This window comes from Stylophora pistillata, chromosome 7, assembly GCF_964205215.1.
Source record: "Stylophora pistillata chromosome 7, jaStyPist1.2, whole genome shotgun sequence".
Classification (NCBI taxonomy): Eukaryota; Metazoa; Cnidaria; class Anthozoa; order Scleractinia; family Pocilloporidae; genus Stylophora; species Stylophora pistillata.
This window is the reverse complement of record NC_142525.1, coordinates 1071120-1087868: the sequence shown is the minus strand read 5'-3', so window position 1 is coordinate 1087868 and position 16749 is coordinate 1071120. Positions and strand designations below refer to the sequence as shown.

The 16749-nt window shown below is 39.0% G+C and overlaps 3 protein-coding genes across 5 annotated transcripts; 1 reads left to right on the top strand and 2 right to left on the bottom strand.

Annotated features, from left to right (window-relative positions):
* Positions 1–584: 584 nt before the first annotated feature.
* LOC111328498 (protein O-mannosyl-transferase TMTC4) lies at positions 585–8844 on the bottom strand. Of its 2 annotated transcripts, XM_022932940.2 has the most exons (11): positions 8626–8844; positions 6702–7298; positions 5865–6208; positions 5443–5594; positions 4969–5193; positions 4493–4720; positions 4148–4247; positions 3552–3766; positions 3256–3393; positions 2536–2622; positions 585–1423 (listed from the first exon to the last, which is right to left on the bottom strand). In XM_022932940.2, exons 1-11 carry the CDS (start codon positions 8814–8816, stop codon positions 1214–1216), a joined length of 2487 nt encoding a protein of 828 aa, XP_022788675.2. In that variant the 5' UTR covers positions 8817–8844; the 3' UTR covers positions 585–1213. The 2 variants fall into 2 exon arrangements, 1 of the variants encoding a protein (XP_022788675.2); XR_015989303.1 differs by lacking the exon at positions 585–1423 and having other exon boundaries at positions 3256–3398.
* A 1183-nt stretch (positions 8845–10027) lies between these two features.
* Positions 10028–11253, bottom strand: LOC111328455 (uncharacterized). The gene is made up of 2 exons (XM_022932890.2): positions 11033–11253; positions 10028–10496 (listed from the first exon to the last, which is right to left on the bottom strand). The coding sequence occupies exons 1-2, from the start codon at positions 11125–11127 to the stop codon at positions 10232–10234; spliced, it is 360 nt and encodes a 119-aa protein (XP_022788625.2). The 5' UTR covers positions 11128–11253; the 3' UTR covers positions 10028–10231.
* Positions 10529–14158, top strand: LOC111328454 (beta carbonic anhydrase 1). 2 transcript variants are annotated; one of them, XM_022932889.2, is made up of 5 exons: positions 10529–11076; positions 11845–11937; positions 12071–12298; positions 12624–12845; positions 13363–14158. In XM_022932889.2, exons 2-5 carry the CDS (start codon positions 11845–11847, stop codon positions 13543–13545), a joined length of 726 nt encoding a protein of 241 aa, XP_022788624.1. In that variant the 5' UTR covers positions 10529–11076; the 3' UTR covers positions 13546–14158. The 2 variants fall into 2 exon arrangements, with proteins under 2 accessions (XP_022788624.1, XP_022788623.1); XM_022932888.2 differs by lacking the exon at positions 10529–11076 and adding an exon at positions 11581–11721.
* The last annotated feature ends 2591 nt before the right edge of the window (positions 14159–16749 follow it).

The following is a 16749-nucleotide window of genomic DNA, read 5'->3' as shown; positions in this document are numbered from 1 at the left end:
AAAAGTTTGATGTGAATCCAGCATTTGTAGTGCATCTATTTTGCAAATTTAGAAAAGAAGCCCCGCTCTAGCTTACGGACGAGCCTCGCTCAGCATCTGGTAATTCGTTAGAATTTCTCTCATATCAGGAATGGCGAATGGTTCCATGAAAAAATCGCAAGTCTTGTGATGCGTCTTACATTCTCATACTTCTGTCCTTAGTTTCTCAAAGTCGTGGAGTTCTTCTCAAAGCTGAGGGTCTTGAAAGCTTAGGTGGTTTGGAATTACCGCTGTGCCAGGCAAAAGTCTATTAATAATCCTTTAAGTGTAGTAACGGTTAGACTACGTACAGTCCCTCCTTTTGGGCGAAGTCCGTGTGAGTAAAAAAACTCAGCTTAAACAAATATTGATGTTCCCGCACTGCACGGAACTATGGGAATGAGGCGCACCAAAAGGGTCTTGGATTTTCAAACAGAGGTCTGGGCATCCCCCGGGTCTCGCATTTTACCATCCTCCACATCTTATGCTGGTAGATAGCTTAGTGTAATTGATAGACTTAGATTGCAAATTTAGTTAAGAATTAATTAAATATACTAAAAGCAATGTACAGGAAATAAATACATTTAATGTTGAGTCGACCTTCAATTTCTGTGTATTGTGTCGGTTAAATCAAACTTTACTTCTCCATGACTCGAATTACTGATATTTAGGTAATCTTAACCTGTTCACACACTAGAGCAATTGTCAATTGAGGTTCGAAAGTATTCTGGGATTGTTTTGGTTCTGCTTTAAAACTGTCTGTGCTTGGTTCAGAAAACTCGCAGAATTATGCTCCAAATCAATCAGGCGCGAAACGAAAACCAATCGTGACTTGGTTGCCTGTGTTATCCCGCGCTTTTGGTGGCTCGCGTTTTCCCGCGCTTTTGTCAGCTTGCCTTTTTATCTTGAGTCCTCATTGACCAATGATGAAGATAACCTTTGTTATGACTGGGTGTTGTGATTACTTTGGTTTTCGTTTTACGACAGTCAATTAAAACATATTCTAAATCAATGAAATTCCTATTTTTGCCAAGGCATGATTATTCATCTCCTTAAAATGGCAACAGCTTCAATGTCTCCGTTAAACACAATTTGAACGCAAGATTTTGTAAGATGCACTTATGCTGATTAATTTTTTTACAGTAAGTTAATGGGCACTACCTATTTTTTATAGCTATAGTGTAAACTGCACAATCTATTTAACCTTTTTAGCTATGCGTTGTAGCGCAGCAATTGCTCCGTTATGTAAGTGATCTTTTTTTAGAACATCGAGAAAGTAATGTCTGGCTTGTTTGAGTAAACCTTTAAGTTCTAAAATCCTTCCTAAAACGTACTCGGCGTTGATGTTGTACTCATCATGTGTTAGAACAAAACGGACTTCTTTTTCAGCGGAATCGAGTTCGCCCTGTCGGATAGGAAAATTTTTTAGTCGAAAAGAGTACACTCCATTCTACACATCAAAACAACAACAATTACAACAACAACAGCAATGGAGGGAGAGCTACAACCCTAACTTAGGGAAGATGGCATCGGAAAATGTATCCGTTTCGATTATTTCATGTCTTAATTTCCACTGCATCAGTAGCCACAATTTCATCAGCCCGGCTTACATCGCCATGTTAGGTTAACTGCAATAAGCCTCGTTCAATTACGACAACAATAGCAATGGAGGGAGAGCTACAACCCTAACTTAAGGAAGATGGCATCGGAAAATGTATCAGTTTCGATTATCTCATGTCTTAATTTCCCCTTCATCATTAGCCACAATTTCATCAGCCCAGCTTACATCGCCTTGTTAGGTTAACTGCAATAAGCCTCGTTCAATTACGACAACAATAGCAATGGAGGGAGAGTTACAACCCTAACTTAAGGAAGATGGTATCGGAAAATGTATCAGTTTCGATTGTTTCATGTCTTAATTTCCCCTGCATCAGTAGCCACAATTTCATCAACCCGGCGTACTTCGCCTTGTTAGGCTATCTGTCATAAGGTTATCTGTTAGCTCTGTTATCTCCGACGAAGGGCTAACGCTCGAAACGTCAGCTTTTGTAATCGTTACCGTGGCCAATTTACCATTTCAACTTTGTTGATATATCCAAATTATTTCGTTACTCCCACCGACGCAGCCCCAAACAGTTTCTTTCGAAACTATCGGCCTTTATTTATCTGTCATAAGCCTTGTGCTCTGTCACCTTTTCCTTCATATGAAGGGAGTATGAGTTAACTAGTTATTCCTGGATGAGACACTAGTTCTTAACCAGTTTTCCTTAATACCCCCAGGTGGAGAGAGGCATTGTGGGAGTAAAGTGTTTTGCCCAAGAACAAAACACGATGCCATTGGTACGTGACCAAACCATGACCCGATCCCAGACCTCTAGATTAGGTTTCCGGCGCGTAATCATTCTGTGGCCGCCTCTCCCAGTAATAATAGATACCGTTAATAAAACTAAATAGTAATTTGATGACGATGTTTTCATAATTCGAGAACATTGTAAATAGCATAACAACTCGGGTTACCCTCATAAGTTGAACTTGCACGAGCAGAAGACGGCTGTTGATGTCCAGCGGATCCAATGCCAATCCTTTCCGAAGGTACTCTTCTCCCTGAAAAAACACGAACATAAAAGAAAGCAAATTATCTTCAGCAGCAGGAATTCTTGCTACGGCAAACTCACTTAAGGGTTAAAAAAAATGGTTTTGCGGTTGCATTTACAATCTTACCGAACCTATATTTGTGTTTTCCATCACACTAATTGTGAATAAAATAAAAGTAATTTTGCGCATCACATAAAACGGCTCTTGCCATTTCCTTGTACTTTTCACTTTACATGGCTCGACACTAACTTTTCAACTTACTGACCAAGTGCCTAGCAGCAGGCTAGTTACAACTTAGATGTTACGACAATTTCAGTTTGTTTACTAGCCAAACTGGCTAGTGGAAATCGAAAACCACTACCCAAAAGTGAATTTCTACTAGTCTGTGGTTAGTGGGCTACCGTTAGTGTCGAGCCCTACTTTACTTTTCACTTTTTCAATTGCCATCAACAATCCGTGTCAATCCTCTCCATCCTTAAAAATCCTTGTTTCTTGTTGGTATTTTCATCCCATTTTGTAGTTTTTCTATCTTACAAAGCTAATATTTTGTGATTTCCTTCACACTCACAATAGTCTGTCACATCGCGGCTAAAAAGACCATAACTTGAAATACAAAACCAACTTTACAAACGGTTTCCTTACCTTTTTAATGACTTTTTCGGTTACATTTTTCCCCTCTTTCCTCAAAACCGGCCACAAGAGCATCTTCCCAAGCGAAAAGAAGGGTATTGGATCCGAAGGCGTTAATTTTGTTGTCTTAAGGTATTTCTCCTCTGCTCTCTGAACTCAAGAAAGAAACAAATGTTTGTGATAACAAGAATGAATAGAAAGGGCAAACTATGGAATGAAGGAAATAGAGAATTGTACTTTAAAAACTAGGGTTCTCCGTAAAATCCTGCTGATGCTAAGTAGAGGATACCTTTCCACTTTTTTCCTACCTTTCGCTTTCCAAGCTTCTCCAAAACGACACCATGAAAGTAATGCAGTTGTGGGTTGTTAGGTCTGAGGGACAGTGCCTTCACATACTGTTCATGCGCTTCTTTCCATCTGCTGGTCACTCTTAACAGGTGCGCCAAGTTTATATTGCCGTCTGCACTATTTGGTTTGATTGACAGTGCTTTAAGGTAACATTTCTCGGCCTCCTGTGCTCTACCTGTGCCAAGATATGAGATTTGGGAAGACATGTAGGTTGTATGTCCATAAACTGGCTAATCTTTCTACACAGGAGTCAGGAACTTATAATTTTTACAAAAATGTAACTAACGAACAGTTCTATAAGGATTAAGTGCTGTTTTTAATTGAGTGTCGAAAGCAATCCATTACCGTACCAGTTTTTCTTTAATCTGCTCTGTGATTGGTCCAGAAAACTCGCGCTACACTCTCAACCAATAAGAATCATACCAGTCGAGACTTGGTCTCTGGCGTTTTCCCGCGCTTTATTATTCCCATTTTGATTCTCATTGGCTTTTTGTGATTTTACCAGTCTTATGATTGGCCATTGAGATTGAGATCGACATCAGTTTTACCATCTCACCTGTGTTCAGGAGTACTAGACCCAGGTTCTCCCAGGCTGCAACGTAATGTGGTCTCAAGCGCAAGGCCTCACGGTAGTATCTTTCACATGCCATAAGACCCTGAGGAAAAAAATCCACAGGAAAAAGGTTAATTTCACATCAGAGAAATTCTACTATTTCGTAAGTTTTCGATGACAATACACGATTTTTTCTTACTTTTCTTGGCAGGGAGGCATTGTGAGAGTACCATGAACACTACGTAGCGAGTGTTGGCCTGGGTTCGGAAATGGGTCATTTAGTGCCCAGTCCCACGCGCCGACTCCATTGCTCTCTTACTGCCAAAATCACGAACTCTCTATACAAACCTTCTTTGCCAGAACATTTCCAAGCATAACGTGAATCTTGGCATTGGTGGGGTTCACTTTCAGTCCTGATCGGGCCAGCTCCTCTTTGTTCAGCCATTCTGAATTGCGGTGTACTGTCTTTGCAGCGAACAACAACAGAAGACTGTAAGTTAGAACCGTACCAGTGGCACTGAGACTAAAACTCCAACTTGAAGGTGAAGTTTCTTGGAAACGAATTTTATTTGGGCTCTAAAAACGGAAAGTAAGAATACTGTCATATTAAGTGCATTTATACTGCGCAGAACCAAAAATCGTTGGTATCAATTTGGTAAAATCGCAAAAAAAATCAAGATTCCATTTGTTTTGTACGAAAAAGTACTTAAAAAGGTCTTAGGCACCTTGATTTGCTGCGCGGACTTATTACAGACACCGAGTCAACCTCGTCCCCAAGGCCCTCCTGGGTACAAAACTTGTTCTGAGCAAAAATAAGGGCTCACCTCATGTGTTGAAGAATCTTCTTCTACTTTTGTTTGTTTTCCAAACAAAATTGAGATTCCAAATGGAACCAGAATGCAGAGTCCCATACTAGGAATGTAAAGAATTCTCTCTGCGATAACAAACCCAACGGGCAGGAAGAGATTGGAAGCTGGTAGAAATGGTATGATCATCAGAGCCAGTGAGAACATCACAATTCGCCTTCTCTGAAGAGACTCAAACTCCTCCTGCATAAAGTAAAACAAGCAAAGGGAGAGGTTCAAGTCGACTCATGTCCTGACGTTCTAACTTCTGATTGGGTCACGAAAATCGTTCTGACCAATCAGAAGACAAGCACAGGTACAAGCTGCCTCAAGGTTAAATTTTCCCTTACTTTCTAATGCTTCCAACACTTTCTGACCCAGATCCTTTAATTATGCTGCTATTATTTCTATGCAAATAGACACTATTTAAAGAGATCAAAGCGCTCAACTCACCATTTTTAGTCCACAATGCTGGGACTTTACATACTTGAAATTATCTTTGAAGCGAATGTCATTCTCATTAGAATCTAGTGTCTTTGAATAACTTTTTTTGGACTTTCCAGTCGTTTCATGAGAAGGTGTAGACATGCTGGAAGACTTTAGACCTGTAAGAGAACATGCAGAAGGAAATTCGTGGCGTCAAGACTGACGCAAAACTTTTTTCTCTCTTTCCACGTCACTGATAAGTCGATATCTATAACTTAATCAATCGAACGTTGTTGAATCATATTTCAAGACCTTTAATTCTCATTTTACAACAAGCGCGAAACGGTCAAATGAAACAACTTTGCTTAAAATTCTTCGCTGGAACAAAGTGAAATGCGCGGTTGGATAATATTGTTTAGCGCATAGTGTAGACATTAAATAATTCTTACCATAACAGCACAAACAAACGAGTATACCACTGAATACGAGCGTTTGCACATTGCGCATGTCCCACCATGATTCAATCCGGGATATGCTGTCCATGGACCAATCATAACACAGACTACTTGGACATAGAAGAAGTCGAGCATTCAGCGCGCACAAATAGGAGTAAGTTCTAAATCGTGTCCATACGTCTGGATGAAACAATGTAGGATTGTCGGACTCAGTGAAGGAAAGTACAAAACCTCTAGAGATGATCACAATTCTCAAATACAAAAGAATCACAGACGCCAAGGCGAGGATGGAAAGTCTTTCGACCAATCGAACGGCCCATTTCGGCCATTGTCTATAACTGAAGGAAAATTAACACTGATAAGTACTTCTTTTTTATAGCACATATCGTTTTACTGTCTAACAAACAAAAGCTATGCAAAGTGAAAAAAAGGGAGATATCACAAACGGCCGATTAGAACTCAAAGCGAAGACAAACTTATTGCCTGAAGCGCGGGAAAACTTTGCAAATGGCTTCCGTTTCACGTGTGATTGGATAGGAGGTTGGTGCGAGTTTTCTAAACCCAAAACAGAGCGAGGATAGGCTTGTTCCTAGTGCGAATGAAAGTAACACAGAGAGAAAATTTTACGGGGTTGGTAAAGGATTGCTTCCGTTTTTCGCTCTGTGCCACCAGAATAAGCTAAGCCTTAAGGCCGAGCTACATGATCCTAGAATATTTCGAAACTCAATCAGAAATTGCACTTCTGCGAATGTCCGCGGAACTTAATAAATAACAGTTTTGACACGGGCAGTCATCGGTAACAAAAACCTATCGTTGGTGATCGATTATTACCTTAATAACACTGTAGGTGAAGAACATACTTTGAACAAATGTTCCCCTTTAATCTTGCAGACAAAAATGAAATCGTACGCAATACAAACTGCTAGAGCTGTGATGCCCTGTTCTTTGCTAAACAGAGATAACACGCACCAAAAGATGCAGGAAACAAGCCAAAGTCTTGAGTATTTCGCTGGTCTTTTACTGCTGTCCTTTGTAGTCCCATCAGGAAAGCAGTTTATGTACGACAACAAGGCCAAGAGATAGAAATAGGCACAGAGGATTTCTGCGCGACCCACGACATTCGCTACAGCCTCTGTATGTATCGGTTGAAGTGCGAAAAACATACCACATAGAAGAGGCAATGATCCAGTTTGAAAATTCCCGTAATCACCTAAAATCCTTGTGCATATATGAAAAAACAGTGCCGAGACAGTGCCATGTAAAGCTACATTAATGACGTGGTATCCTGTTGGATCGAGGCCTCCAGCGAGAAAATTCCAGCGGAATGTTAAAACAGTTATAGGGCGATATGATTTGTGAGAATCGTTTCTTTCCAGCGGAATGCCCCAAAAGTCGTTTGTAAACAGGTTAGAAATTGGCGTCGATGGCCTGCAAAGCAAAAAATTACTCTTTAACGTTAGAGTGAAAATGTAAGCGAGGAGCTGAAGTTTCTAACCGGTAAGTTTTTCTCGTCATGATATGAAAGGCAATCACGATTTTCATGATTGGAGAATGTGTTCTGGAAACATCAGATGAAAGGTGGTTTTTATGGGGAGTCTGATCTAAGTTGGTGAACCAGCTTTCCAGAGTCAGTATGACAATTATTACGAATGAAGTGTTTTTCTTCAAGTTTCTCGAAAACGAAACTTTTCGGCAACACATATGATGGCCAACGGTTGACAGTTGGAAAGTTATCGTTAGATTTCAGTCACTTTTTTGCAAACCTATCAATAATGGCCTTATTCTTTACGTATTTTTTGCGCAGTTTCGTGACGCTTTAAGCTTCTTATCGAAAGATAAACAAGAAATAAGACCTAACAGATCATTTAGAAACCTCTGTCTTGGAAATCTATTTTTGTAATGTCAGATCAGTGAACATCAGGCAAAATTTTTCCACGCCTTCAACTTCGAAGAGAGAGCTCATTTGGGTTGAGTACTTCTCAGTTCCATTCTGTGAGCCAAGAGCTGTATTCGATCATAGAATTTCACGTTCAACCCACTTCTAGAAATCAACTCTGATTAATTTCCTTTCTCATGTAACAAAAATTTGCATTTCGTTTTATTATTAATTTTGCATGCGGTCTTTAAGTCAAAGTTAATTTATGCTAAGTAGGTATATACATTTCTTATTTTGAAAGCCATGGGCAAGCAGTCGTTTCTCGTCAAGTTTGTGGACTTGCTTTCCCATGTTAGAACCTAGTATTTCACTAAATTCTTATTTTGTCGATCCGCTCTCAATCTGATATTATGTAATACATGAGTGACCGCAAATTAAGTGACAAGAAATAGTTTGTTAGAAAACCCCTAATACTTAAATTACCAAATGGATATCAACCTGGTTGTCGTGAATAGATTGCGCAGTATTAGCTTCATAAAATACGAATTTGCAGCGAAAACGAATCTTTTTCATCACAACAGAATCTGCTGTAATAAACACGGGGGGATTATCGAAAAGAATGGCTCACTTTAGCTGATTGAAAAGTTCGCCTTGAGGTGAAAATAATTCAAGTTGGCCGTATGATTCAAAGCTATGTTATTTGTCGCTTCAGCTTTCAACACAATCAAAAATTTTACTCGTATAGGAAGCTAGGTTTTTTTTATCATTATTTCACACGTTTTCCCTTTTTTCGGTCACTCTGAAATGTGTCTTTATCTCGGAACTTAAAGATATCACTTCTGATAAACAACAACCTTAAAAGTCCAGACAAACTCTTACCTGACATCTGCGTTCGTTTCAACGACTTCGAAGTCATCGTAAACAAACTCGCCGAACAAGGAATTTAAATAACACACAGTTGCCGAGATCGCAACAAGAATGTACGGTTTTGACACAGGACGGGTGGCATTCGATGAATTCTCTACAGTTGCTCTCCCGTATCTCCTGTTTAAATTCTGTTCACGCGTCATGCTCTTGTCTCTATTTATCACCTGGCTACACAAAAACAATTTCGAAGGATGAGTACCGGTAGTCTCGCTCACAGTTTTATTCTTGGTACGTCACGCAACGCTGGAAATTACGTGACACCAAAGGAAAAAAAATATTCAGCTACTTCACTAAGAGGATGCGGGAATTTTGCCAGCTCACAGAGGTAGAACAATTTAAACGAGACAAAAAAAATACGATGGCAATAATTCATTAGGACTTTTTAAAAAGATATGGAAGATGTGAAATGTGTCGAACGAAAATTTTACATGAAGCTCTGGAAAATTAGTAATCAGCAAAATAAAGAAAGTGGAAAGGTCTACAAATCACATAGTATAAATAGATAAATAAATAAATAAACTAGAAAAAATAACTGCATTCACTGAACTACTTCCTTAAAACCAACTTAACCCTTTTAGTCGTGAGATCTTATTTGTAATTCTCTCTACTGTCTGCCATACAGTTCTCGAGTTAATGGGAGGGGGGGGGGTGTGCAGTTTTTAAATGTGTGTACACCTGCTGGCTGTTCTTACTTCTGCAATTTATTTTTTACCTGAAATAAAGGGGGAGGGTAACCCCCTGGCCCCTCCCCTAGTTCCCTCAATGGTTAGTTTGGAGAGTTTGGTATTGGATTAAATGAAAATCCCACAATTTATATTTTTCTCTGTTCTCATCTCTTTTCTACCTGACATTTATATATTGTAAGGAGAAATTCTGTCTTGGTCACTCATAAGTTTAAGGGGTTAAGCTCAGTAATTATCATTTTTTTGAATAGTCAATTATTAGATTTTCTCACAGGTAAAATTTAAGGATGGCTTTTCAAGAGTTCTTGAAAACTTTCAGAAGAGACCTTCCTTATACTTAGTCTTTCATTTCAGTATTGTAGTTTTAGGTTAACATTTTACTCCTAAGATCTATTTGTTAATTCACTCCTGTAGCTGCTTCACAATTCCTTCAAAGTAAGTGACAAGAATTTGGTCTTAGATCAAGACAACTACTTCTGACTGATAAGTTTGAGTATTCTCCTTACCTGTTTGTTGGATAGTGTCTGGATATTAAAGAGAGAAGTTACATGTTAATCACTTCTAAAAGTTTAAAAGTTAAGTGGAGAGACCTTTTACCTGTAACTTTATTCTTATGCCACACCATTCCCTGTTTTGCAGTGTTCTACAATGAACAGACGATGGATAATTCAATCTTTTCAATTCCATTGAATTTATTGTAAGCTTTATGATTGAAAATGTTTAAGAACATATAATTTACAAAATTTACAAAAGTCAGTGAAATATTTGCTTGGTAACACTTCTTTTTTCAATCAATATTTCCAAGCCAAAAAAGTGATGGTCACTTGGTTCCTGACTGGAAACCATTACAATGTTTAAACAAGCTTGTGATATTCTCAAGAAACAGATGGTAAATCTTCCTTCAAATATTTTCTCCTGATGTCTAAAGCTTGATTAAAGAGATCCATGTTCATCCCATCAATACAAGTCGCAATTCTTGCTCGTAGAATAATGTTGTCATTGACATAGACTTCTCCTATAAACTGATACAATGATCCTCTGTTAAAAGCAATTGGTTCCACATAGGAAGTATCAATGATCAACTCAATGCCTTCATCTGACACTTTTAATTGACTTCTTGCAATGTTGTGAGCCACTGCCCTGCAAATTAGTACAGAAATATGTCCGTTAGCAAGTCCACGTAATTAAATTTAGGTCAAAATTAGATCCATAATGCGAAGTATGGATTCTAAAGGAATACCTCACAATGAAGCTCGCTTAATACCAAGCCCCACACTCCTAGCCACTCATGGAAACTTCAGCTATATATTTGTAGTCTGACCCCTCTGTTTACAAAAAACACGACTTAAGACGGAAAGATTTAAGTATAACCCCATACCAATCAAATACAAAGCGTTGTTTTGCCTCTGTTTTCTTTTATACAAGCATAATGAAGTATGGGGTTATACGGAAATCTTTCCGTTCATTTAAATACATTCCCAAAAGTTATTTTCCGAAAAAAGTTTTGTCAAAGAGTTACAAGACCAATATTTATATACGAAAACTTTTCTGTAGCAGTCGCAACGAACGTGAATCAATCGCTAGATCGGAACTAGAGATCTACACTTTTTACTTTATTTACCTTGCTTTTAGGAATGGAAATAAAAGGAATAAGAAACTACCTCCACTAAAATTACCTTCCCCACGTTCTCACTGATTTACCATCCAAACTTGTTCCCAGGTGAGTCAATTCTTTAACGCGAAGTAGCTGTCCACTTGAAATGCCCGCCATATTTGACTTCTTGGACCATGTGATATACTAGAGAATGAGAGGGTATGGAGGGTAGGTGGGGCTGTCAGTGAGGAAAGGCACAGGCCGATGCCGCCCCCCCCCCCAGACCTTAGGGGGCCTTTCTCGACCTGTATCGACCGACTTATTTCAACAGACAGACAAAACGAAGCATTATTTCCCCCATTTTCTAACACGAGCGGAACACGAGTACAAACACACTCAGAAATTGTCCCCGCGTGACTTTGATCAAAATGCACGCTTTAAAGACGCCTAACCCTTCAATTAATCGAGATAAGCTGAAAATTCGGCATGTATCCGAACGCAATGGTTCAAAAGTGAGTAGTATAAGCCAGGCTTATTTGGGTTGTCATTTGGCACTGAAATTTTCACCTGTTAGATCAAATCCAACTATTCCTAACCCTACTCCTACTGGAAATAGTTTTTACAATCACTGAACGCCTAGCACATTTGATATTGGCTGGTACCTGCGAGTTAACTTAAAGAGCTGGAGCTACAGTATAGACAGGAAATTGGAACTTTCACAGCTCAAAGTCTTTTCCCTGAGCCTCGTTGCTGTTTTCATTGAAATTCAAGGTATGTGCTGTTTGATCCTTAGGAAATAAATTCAAGGCTTTGTTTAAATCTTGTTTTTCCTTATGTCGACACGTTCGACTACGATCGGTTGATCTGATGATGTTCACATTATTTTTTTCGAAGATGGAGAAGTTGCTGCAGGGTATTTTAAAGTTCAGAAATCTTGTGCGACCTTCCATGCTGCCGCAACTAGAAAAACTCGCTCATAAAGCCCAGGTATGCTCACTTCAGCAAGGTTTTTCTGTGGTATACGAAGTCAATTTATAACGAAAGATCGTGACGGTCAACACGTTCGATTAAAAAATTTGATCCATTTCCATTTTTTCACCCGTTATCCTCTCTCTTTTAGCCACGTATGCTCCTAATTACTTGTATGGACAGCCGTTTGTGTCCGACCAGTTTTACTCAAGCAGATCCTGGGGATATGTTTATCATGAGAAATGCTGGAAATGTTGTACCGCACAATCAGCTGTTTGGAGAAAACCAACAAAGTGTGCTTTCAGAAAGAGCAGCTTTGGAGTTAGCAGTTTCCACTGGAGTCAAAGACATAGCAGTTTGTGGACATTCAGACTGTAAGGTTGGTTCACAAGTTTACCCACACCACCCTAAGAATGTTTCAGGAGGAAGGGTATCAAGTGCAAAATCTCGAAAATAAGCTGAGGCCAAGTCTCTAGCCATGGTTGTACTGGTGTACTCATGATCCCTATATCCTCTCCTTTAGGGAACCTAGTATTGGACAAAACTGGATTTGTCAGGGGTGGGGGGGGGGAAGTTAAAGTGCTGAAATACCCTCTGTGGGAGGGATGTAGAAAATTCTGGAATGAGAAAGTTGGAAGTATATTTGAATCCTTAATCATATTGTTTGCATTACTGAAAAGTGTCTTGCATTCTTTATACCATAGGCAATGGACTGCCTGTACCACATGTATGACACCACAGACAAAGAGAAGCAAGATTCTGAAACTTCTTGGGTAGCAAGTTGGCTCAGACGGTATGCACAATCATCATTAACAAAGTTTGAGAAGCTTGGGGTTCCTATGGATGGCAGTTCTAAGGAGAAAGATAACTTAGAGATAATGTTTGATAAAGAAAAGGATATGTCTGATGTTGATAAGCTTTCGCAGGTACTTGCATTCTTTGTTTGTCACCTCTATATGTACCAGTCGTTCAGTTGATGTCAGTCAGACAGTCAATGAGTCTCATGGTCTGCCAGTTAATTGGCCAGATGGTTAGTTGGTTGGTCAATTGGTCAAATTGCCAGTCAGTCAGGTGATCAATCTGTCAGTCAGTCAGTCAGTCAGTCAGCTAGTCAGTTAGTCTTTTTCTCAATCATTCAGCCATTACTCTGTTAGTCTGTAATCTGTCTGTTGATCCTTTATACATTGGTCAATCCAATACTCTTTCTGTTTGTCAGCCTACAAGACCACTAGACCATCAGTTTGTAAGTCAGTCAGTCAGACAGTTAGACAAATAGTCAGTTAGTTAGTCAGACAGTTAGACAATTAGTCATTGGGACAGATGGTCACTGAGTCAGTAACTAAGTCAATCAATTTGTCATTTTTTTTTTGGCCAGGTTTCTTATTAGTTAATCGGTCAGCCATTTATTTCAAGTGATTCCTTTCCTTTCTTTTTATTTTGCAGGTAAACGTGATTCAACAAATGCAAAATATAAAATCATATGGATTTGTAAGAAACAAACTTAATGAAGGTTCACTTCAACTTTATGGCCTCTGGTTCAACATCGGTAAAGGTGAAATGCTCATGTATTCAAAGACTCACAAGAGATTTGTTCTCATAAATGAAAAAACCGCATTATCTAGTTAATGAAGGAGGTTGTTTGGGTTTGACCAGTACTGGAAGTTTTTACCCTTAACACCCAGAAGTGATTAATATGCAACTTCTCCCTATACAATCCATACATTAGCCAACAAATGGTTACTGAGAATATTCAAACTAATCAAGTGGAAATTGTTCTCTTGATCTAACTCCAAATTCTTGTAACTTATTTACAGGGATATGTGTAGCAGATAGAGAGGAGAATTAACATTCAGTTATTCTAGATTCCTATAAAAGTCAGAAATGAAATGATAAAATGAAATAATTTTGAGTGATAGGGTTGTACTGGGAGTAACAGGGGGGAGGGTCTGTCAGTAGGGGGGGAGGGGTTTGTCAGTAGTGCTCCCAGTACTTTACAAATTGAAATAGTCTCTATCATGTCATTTAAGGCGTTTTTTGCAACCCATTCTATCAGAACTCAAAGCTGTTATTTAGAATAAGACAGTAAGAATTCCTCATTATTTATAAAATTGAGTCAGTGATTGATAAATCATAGGGTCTACAGATACAGTGTATGAGTTCAATTTGACTCAGTCTGAAAAAGAATAAATTTTCGTACATGTTCAAAAATCAAAGAGAGATCAAAGGACAAAGAGAGGGCCGTTGTGTTCAGTCTTATTTCTGACAAATTTCGGTGTCTAAAAATCCCGGTGGAGATTCTAAACTGTTCTCCTTTCTCATTAATTACCGTCATTATGATAATCGCGAGTAAGCGCGCACCTGGCGAGAACGAGCGTGTGAGAGGATGGCCTCAATCCATACGCGAGAGCTTCTTCAATAAGTGCGCGACAGCCACGGTTGCCGCGCGAGGATTAGGTACACATGCGGTGGCAATCTTCATATAAAGAAAGGAAAATTGCGACAAGACTTATTCTGTAGTTTCCGAGTGAAGATTTACAGTGGTGCGACTAGGGACGTGAACCAAATCTTTTGTGGGAAGAAAAAAAGCTCGGCTCATGCATTTTAAAACTTTGTACATGTCGTAGCCTTTCTCTGCAAATATCAACGCAAAATCACCAAAATTTGCGTGGTCTGAGAATGGAAACTCCGATGGCATATTATTGAAGTTTCCATTCAGAATTTGCTTAAAACATACATTATGCTGAAGTTGAGGTGCGACGCAGTCAGAGACAATAAACACATCCAGCCATTCGCGAAATTCTTGCTAAAAATATAAATTACTTCCGATGTTGCTGTCTTGACAGCTTACGATCCATGAATTACGATCTTTTCGTCCAGAAGTCTTTTCGTCATCATCATCATCATCATCATGTTTATTTGTTCAAGCAGGTTGAATTTATTGGCAACTATATAAGCTGATGTGGACCTGCTGTTTTCTCACCCAACCCACCCCAGGGGAGGACATACAGCACACAGTAATCTCGTGCGTGGGAAATTAACGTCTCTTAGCCCTTACCCTTTACCCTTTAAGAGACGGGACCTCCGGCTCTACGTCCTATCCAAGAAGACGAAACAATGTGAGTGAAGTGTCTTGCTTAAGGACTCAACGTTAAGCCCCAGCCAGGACTTGAACCCGGGCCGTTTGACCCAGAGTCCAGCGCACTGACCACTGGACTACTCACGCCTCACAAAAGTATTACCTCGTCCAAAAGTATTTTCACTAAGTCTGTTCGTTTACTTGTTAAGTCTTTTCTCCAAGCAAATAAATAACTTTTAGAAGGCTAGATAAGGCTATAGAAAGAACTTGTTGCGAGCCATTCACGTAGTGATGTTACACTTCGTTGCCCTTTTACGCTCAATAGACGCCGGCTTTAATAACAAGCCTAATATTCGCATTTCTTTCGCGTGAAATAATTAAACGGCAAGCAAGTCTTTACTTTTGCCACTATTTAATAAAGTATATTGCGTAACAACTTCATTCATTCTCTGTGTATTTATCGTAAAATTCATGACGTTGAATTCGTAAACGAAGATTGGTGACTAAAGGTATCGGTACCAAAATGGCGGCGGCTCGCAACAAGTTCTTTCTATAGCCTTATCTGGCCTACTAAAGGTTATTTATTTGCTTCGAGAAAAGACTTCACAAGTAAACGAACAGACTTAGGTGAAAATACTTTTGGACGAAAATACTTGGACGAAAAGACCGGACACCCGATCCATACCCGGATCGAGGTGTTTACAAAACGAAGACCGAAGACCGAAGATCGAAGACCGAAGACCGAAAAACGAAGACAAGGAGGTCTTCGTTTTGTAGAAAAGACCCCGTGAATCTATAAAACGAAGACCTTCGCCAAAACGCTTTGTCAGACGCCAGTTGACGCGAAATCATTTGGTCTTCGTTTAATTTGTAGAAAGGACCGTGTGAATATGCAAAACGAATACCCTAGATTGAATAGTTCCCTTTGGCATTGAAAGTTTGACGCAAAAAGAATCAAATATTGTTTATTTGTGGCTAATCAATTCTGGAATTATAGAAACTACACACAGAGAAAATGTCTTCAATTCTTGATAGAATTAACAAACTGTTATATCTTAATATCTGTTTAAAGAACATTAACAAAACCAAAGTAAACAACGATGTGCTAATTATCTAACTGCAGTTTGAAATTAAAATCTCTTGTAACATATTTGTACTGACGTAGACAAGCACGCGTTTTCTCCTCACTAATGACATAACTTGTAGATTATTAAAAATTGGATCATTGGATAATGCAATTCAAGACTTTTTATTGGCTTAGCCATTATGGTATATCAGCCAATATACCATAATCTAATATCTGTACATTGTAACATCCGGTTTCTTCTCACAAAATAAAGTCGAGAAGATTTGTCCACAGTTATTTGTCTAATATCTTGGGGGCGTTTTTTTTAATAAAACAATTATTCCACGAGCGCTCGTTGGATATGAGATGATTATTCTATCATCTCATATCCAACGCGCGCTCGTGGAATAATTGTTGAATATACGAGGAACTAATTCATACTGGAAAAAATGACTGCTACCTTCATTTACAGGGCTATCATTCTATAAACAGCAGCTACAGGAGAAAAAAAAGGTACTTATTTTTCCCTCGGAGTGTCTCGTTTTACAAGCTCGCTTACAAAATTTGGCAGAGGTTTGATAATCATTCGCTGAAACAAAGCTTAGCGAAATATGAGAACATGACCTAATGTATAAGGCCTATTCAGCCAATCATATTATTGTTTAAGGATCATTTTTAAGTCACGCAA

What these genes read in the sequence shown, in the direction of transcription:
- LOC111328498 (XM_022932940.2), bottom strand. Translation starts at nt 8,816, where the DNA reads ATGACGCGTGAACAGAATTTAAACAGGAGATACGGGAGAGCAACTGTA. An exon ending in CGTTTGTTTGTGCTGTTATG is followed by an intron (nt 5,595 to 5,864) that starts GTAAGAATTATT and finishes GTTCTCTTACAG; the next exon opens with GTCTAAAGTCTTCCAGCATG. An exon ending in TCTAGTACTCCTGAACACAG is followed by an intron (nt 3,767 to 4,147) that starts GTGAGATGGTAA and finishes ATCTTGGCACAG; the next exon opens with GTAGAGCACAGGAGGCCGAG.
- LOC111328454 (XM_022932889.2), top strand. Translation starts at nt 11,845, where the DNA reads ATGGAGAAGTTGCTGCAGGGTATTTTAAAGTTCAGAAATCTTGTGCGA. An exon ending in GTGGACATTCAGACTGTAAG is followed by an intron (nt 12,299 to 12,623) that starts GTTGGTTCACAA and finishes TTTATACCATAG; the next exon opens with GCAATGGACTGCCTGTACCA. An exon ending in ATGTTGATAAGCTTTCGCAG is followed by an intron (nt 12,846 to 13,362) that starts GTACTTGCATTC and finishes TTTATTTTGCAG; the next exon opens with GTAAACGTGATTCAACAAAT.
- LOC111328455 (XM_022932890.2), bottom strand. Translation starts at nt 11,127, where the DNA reads ATGGCGGGCATTTCAAGTGGACAGCTACTTCGCGTTAAAGAATTGACT. An exon ending in TCAGTGAGAACGTGGGGAAG is followed by an intron (nt 10,497 to 11,032) that starts GTAATTTTAGTG and finishes ACTAATTTGCAG; the next exon opens with GGCAGTGGCTCACAACATTG.